The 6,000-nt window shown below is 38.1% G+C and overlaps 1 protein-coding gene across 10 annotated transcripts in view; it reads left to right on the top strand.

The window, feature by feature from the left end:
- Positions 1–5,689, top strand: part of NRXN3 (neurexin 3) — a 1,648,091-nt gene extending 1,642,402 nt beyond the window's left edge. For 2 of the 10 annotated variants that reach the window (XM_057543493.1, XM_057543494.1), the window contains exon 20: positions 2,494–5,689. In XM_057543493.1, the coding sequence (XP_057399476.1) occupies positions 2,494–3,116 (623 nt within the window). In that variant the 3' untranslated portion in view covers positions 3,117–5,689. Of the gene's footprint in view, positions 1–2,190 lie in introns of all 10 variants that reach the window. The other 8 variants (XM_057543495.1, XM_057543504.1, XM_057543490.1 and 5 more) reach the window with 5 other exon arrangements.
- The last annotated feature ends 311 nt before the right edge of the window (positions 5,690–6,000 follow it).

Here is a 6,000-nt window from a genome sequence, read left to right on the forward strand (position 1 = left end):
AATAAACAATGGGTTGATTTTTATCCTTGCCCTAAAAAGCAAATGACTCTCGGTATTTGTGCCAGAAAAGAACACCCATTCTAGGTGAGATGGGTACAAAAACCCTGTCTTGTTCTCCAAAGGAAAGTGAAATCATCCCTGAGCGATCCCTAGGGAACCTTTGACAGACTGCATGAGGCTTCACTCCTCTCTCCTCACTGCTCTTTTCCTACTCAGACACCGCCTTCTTCCACGTGTCATCTTAAATACAACACTCAGGGCCTCCCTACCGGAAGAATGAGAAGAAAAGGTAACTCAGGGTTAGTTTTAGGACTGGCTTACCTTTAGGGACCTGTGTTCCAAATCCCATTTATAAAAATTAGCAAAAGTATGTAAATTATGCGTTAAATAAGTTGCAAGATATATGAATTACATATCTTCACAATGTAAAAAAAATAGGCATGCTTGTCCAGGAAAGCAAGTCTGAAGCTTTGTCAACTCTGCAAAAATCGGTTTGCTCAGTAGTTTCAAACTCTTGAGCACTAGAAGAGAAGCCTGGGGTTTAAAGCACAGACTAAAATATCATCCTGAGATTCTCAGAAAGGTTTTTGTTTTATTTCCCCACATGTGCTAACATCATCAGGTAGGCCAGGGATGACTGTACAGTGCCCTCTTGTCCCTTCCCTTCCGTAAGATACGCATTATGTACGTCGTTGCCACCCTCCCCAACTCAGTTTCTCTCTGCAGAGAATAAAAGCTTCTGATATGGTGCAAGCAGTTCTTCTCTGGCGCTCTGAAGGTGTGCAGTAGCTTTCTTTTCAGGAGGCTTTTTCTTAGCACACCTGAAACCTGGACAGTTTAGATGCAGCAGGTCAGAAAGAAGACTTCAACCATAATATCGTATTATCATCTCAACTGTCTGACTAACTGGGTCAGGGACGTATCATGCCATCCCTGCTAGAGGAGTTTTAAAAACAATAGTTGGAATAATTTTTTAAATAAATTTAACGAAGAGACATGAACTGTGACTTCTTGATTCTTTCTCTGAAAATAACACTGTAAAGAAACACAGGAGAGACTGAAGACTGATTATCTTGCTTACATACATGAATAATAAGCTTGGCCCTACAATTAGGTGAGTAACATCCACCACAGAATATTTGTGGTAACCATAATTTGCAGGGCACTATGATTTAGTGAACTATTCTGAACTTCCTTTCCTGACCTAGTCCTCATATGTTTATAAGTGCAATAACTAGGGTCTGCGGGTAAACCGATAAATATCTGCCATTCTAAGAAATAAAAGGAATCCAAATTGGAAAAAAGAATCACTGATTTTAAAAACTACTTTGTTATCTCTACATTTCTGAATCTAAAAGTAAGTTTCCAGTAAGTCATGGATATGTAGGCTGGGTATTCTTGAAATCTAGTGTCTGCTCAGCATATATTACATATAGCATAAAAGCAATGTATAAACATAATATTAGACCAATGCAAAACAAGTTGTTGTTTTATAGTCAGGGGAATTTCTGGAAAAGCATAATCAAGATGGGCTTGTTAGATGAACATTTTCAACCTACTGTAAGTTTCCCTTACTTAGCATATAGTAAATGAAGACTGCACTTGATAAATGTGAAATAAAACGTAGTAACTTAAAATACTAAATATGTGCTCTTTTATGTTCCTTAATCTTGATCTCAGTGACATGGAAAATATGTCATTCTCATCCTAATGGGAGCAAATAAGTAGAAACCCAAGAAAAAAATAAGGAAATGCTATGGCTCACAGATTAATCACATGCATATGTGCATATACGTACACACACACACACACACACACACACACACACACAAACACATAATTTTCATGGTCAGTATTTGCAACAGTATAGTTGAAGGTCATTATACCATAAGCAGATCCTGGAAAAAGCCTATTTGAATTCTATCTAAATAATTACTTGAGAGTATCTTTAAAAATCTAAGCCCCCAATCTAAGGATTTCAGGTTTTGATGGCAAGAGGCATACAATGGGCTAGAAGTATAGCCCAATAATCAGCCTAGAAGTAGAGAGGATCCATGTGTGGACCCAAGTCGTTTTATTATAATTTCTGAGGTGTAACCTATGAACTATACATACATTTATTGAGTGTGGCTGTGAATTGTTTTTCTACAAATATACTAATTCTGTTTTTCTTTTTCTTTTCAATCCCAGGAGGTGAATTAGTTATCCCTCTTCTTGTAGAAGACCCTTTAGCTACCCCTCCTATTGCTACTCGTGCACCTTCCATTACACTCCCCCCTACCTTTCGCCCCCTCCTCACCATTATTGAGACCACCAAAGATTCCCTGTCCATGACCTCTGAGGCGGGGTTACCTTGCTTGTCGGACCAAGGCAGCGATGGTTGTGATGATGATGGCTTGGTGATATCTGGGTATGGCTCAGGGGAAACCTTTGACTCTAACCTGCCCCCTACTGATGATGAAGATTTTTACACCACCTTCTCCTTGGTAACAGATAAGAGTCTTTCCACTTCAATCTTCGAAGGTGGCTACAAAGCACATGCGCCCAAGTGGGAATCCAAGGACTTTAGACCTAACAAAGTCTCCGAAACTAGTAGGACTACTACCACATCTTTGTCCCCTGAGCTGATCCGCTTCACAGCTTCCTCCTCGTCTGGGATGGTGCCCAAATTGCCAGCTGGCAAAATGAATAACCGTGATCTCAAACCCCAGCCTGATATAGTCTTGCTTCCGTTGCCCACTGCCTATGAGCTAGACAGCACCAAACTGAAGAGCCCACTAATTACTTCCCCCATGTTCCGTAATGTGCCCACAGCAAACCCCACGGAGCCGGGAGTCAGACGGGTTCCGGGGGCCTCAGAGGTGATCCGGGAGTCGAGCAGTACAACAGGGATGGTCGTCGGCATTGTGGCTGCTGCCGCCCTCTGCATCTTGATCCTCCTGTACGCCATGTACAAGTACAGGAACAGGGACGAGGGGTCCTATCAAGTGGACGAGACACGGAACTACATCAGCAACTCGGCGCAGAGCAATGGCACGCTCCTCAAGGAGAAGCAGCAGAGCTCGAAGAGCGGCCACAAGAAACAGAAAAACAAGGACAAAGAGTATTATGTGTAAACACGACACCGCTAACGATACGCGAATTTAAAACACAGGATTATTTCTCTATAAATATATAAATACTTGGAAAATGAGATTTCACAGATGTCAGAACTGTTCTATGAGATGGGGTATAACCATGACTATGGTGGGGAAAATCATTTTTAAAAGAACACACACAAAGATGTACCTACCTATAAGATTCAGCCATGGCTGCTTTGATTCAGTCACTGCTCGGAGACAGTTCTTTCTGCCCTGCTGTGTCATAAAGCACGCACTTTGCCCTCTGGAGCAAGCAGATGGCTCCCCCCACTTTCGCGGACTTGGAAGCTTCCTTCTCTTTAGGACCTTTCATCCAAGGTAGAAGACTTCATGGCTTACTTGTTCCATAACTCCAAGTGAGTCTGTAATAATGTTTGTGAAGCTTGACTGTAATAATGTTTTTGTTTTTTTTGGTTTAATTATGTAAAAAATGAAAACAAAAAAAAAAGAAAAGAAAAAGTTAAAAACAAAAACAGAAACAAAAAAACCCCACCCTTAATCTGGTTCTGGCCAGTGTGTGCGTAACTTTTCAAGATCTGAGGGGAAAAAATGGCTTTTGGGTATTTGTTTATTTTTTGAGAATAACTGGACATAAGTTAAGAAGAAAAAAAAAAAATCTCAGAAAACAGAAGAGAGACTATTGCCATATGAACTCAAAAGCTACCATGGTGTCCACTCTACATATCAGGTTGTGGCGTTTCTAGAATCTGTTGTCTATTTCCTATGCGATGCTTTGCTGAACACATAGCGAAATCATGGGATGGATGATAATATTGATTTGAAAAGCTGGTTCCTCAGGATCAAATTCCAGAATTTGCCACCCAAACCCTGAACAGATGGGGTTAGGGCTGGTTTTATCAGAGCTATTGGCTTTACTTAACAATATTGTTCCTGTCCATGAGCCCAGCCAAATTGTGGTAAAGGAGAAAGCCCCATAAACTAAAACAGAGCCTTTCCTAGGGAAGGGGAATGGGGGTGGGCTGGATCTGTGACTGATCGAAATGCATGCAAATATAAAAGAAAAGACAATACAAGAAGTCTGTTAAATAATCAAAACAGACAATAAGGGAGTTCAACTTGTGATGGAACCACAAAAGGTCACACAAGCCAAACATGGCATGACAGAGTGCAGAATTCATAGTTCTTTCCCCGCCCCCAACATGATAATGTTTTTCCTAGTGATTTAATTTTGCAGCCTGACATTTATGGATAACTCTATCCTTCCATTTGCTCACGTCTCCCTTCACCCATCTTTTCTAAAAATAATAAATGACTAAAGCTGCTGTGACACACAAAAAATGGAATTTAATAGTATAATATATATAAATAAATATATATACAGATATATTTATCATGGTATGTTTGATGGGATGACTGAAACAGGAAAACTGTTAAAATCTTGAAGTGGAATGAGAATGTTGTTTTAAAAGAAAATAACAAAACGACAAAAAAGTAAACCTTAAAATGTGAAGTGTGAGTTTAATTTTGTCACAGTTAACTGTGTCAAAGAGAATAAAAAATCTTCTCAGATTTTGTTTACATATTTTACTACATTTTTGCTGGTATAATTCCTTAGCCACCTGTGTACATACTGCTTTGAGAACTGTTCTTTCCTTTCTATTTGTTTATTTCAGTTTGTTTGGTTTGTGTTCCAGTTGTCTTTCTTTTTGAAAAGAGGAAACAATGTACAGAAAAACAATAAACTTGTTGTGTGGCCATACCTATCCCAAAAGCAAGAGACAAAGCAAGACAAATATTCACACAAAAATGAAATGTGTTCTCTGGAGGGTCAGATACATACAGTTTCTTTTGTACAGATGAAAATCAATCAGCTGTTTAGATTTAGAAATCTACTCTTGCTGGTTTTTGTAAGTTGCATGAATATTTGACTTTGAAAAAGTATCTTAAAGACGTGGGGCAAAAAGCGCAATCTAAACAATGGTAGCCTTTACTAATATGTATGGAAAGAGGTGTTCTTCATTACCTGATATTTCAATGTGTTAAGAGTTTTGGATTATTTTGTTGTCATTGAAAAAGACAGGATTATAAAGAGGCATCAAAGCACGATTTAGATAACTAAATGGCCCAACCTATATGAAGTTGATTATATCTCGCTGTCTGTAAAAGATTGCTGTTCTTGGAGTCTTGAGGTCTTGTGAACTGATTTCCTGCTTTCTTTCTTTACATTTTTTATTTGAGTAAAAATACATTTATTATATTCCTTTTAGTGTAAGTTTCTATTTGGACAATTTTATGGGAACATGTGCATTCTGTACGTGAGCTTCTATCATATTGCTGTTGTTTTATGAGCAGACTCTTAAGGAATTTATTTTATGATGTTGTGAAGTTACTGCTTTTTCTTTTTCCTTTTCTTTTTTATTTCACATTTGCATTTTAGTTCAAGGATATGCTTAGCAATAAAATGTTCTTCCCAAAAGCTTGTATGATGATGTATTTTTATTTTCCAAACATTTGGTAAAAGACCTTGTACTGGGGCTAAATATGTCATGTCGAATTAAAAGCCAAGTAATCTAGGACCATGTTCATGTGAAATAAAATATTATAACCAGTTACTAATACTTATATAAACTTATCAAAAGTGACATATTTGGGGGCTAAACAATTATTGTCTGTCAACTGAGGCATTATTATTTAGATTGCTATGATAAAGTAACCAGGGGAAAACACTTTTCTGAACAGGTAAGATGACAGAAGCATTGTATTCTGGAAAAAGTATTGTTAGATACTATTTTTTTAAATGTTTGGCAACTTTTAAGTATTTGCTGTAAGTTAACAAACTTACGGAACCATGTACATGTTTGAAACACTGGAAAGCTTTAAATGCATTCTTTCCAAGCCT

Source organism: Balaenoptera acutorostrata, chromosome 3 (genome assembly GCF_949987535.1).
Source record: "Balaenoptera acutorostrata chromosome 3, mBalAcu1.1, whole genome shotgun sequence".
Taxonomy (NCBI): domain Eukaryota; kingdom Metazoa; phylum Chordata; class Mammalia; order Artiodactyla; family Balaenopteridae; genus Balaenoptera; species Balaenoptera acutorostrata.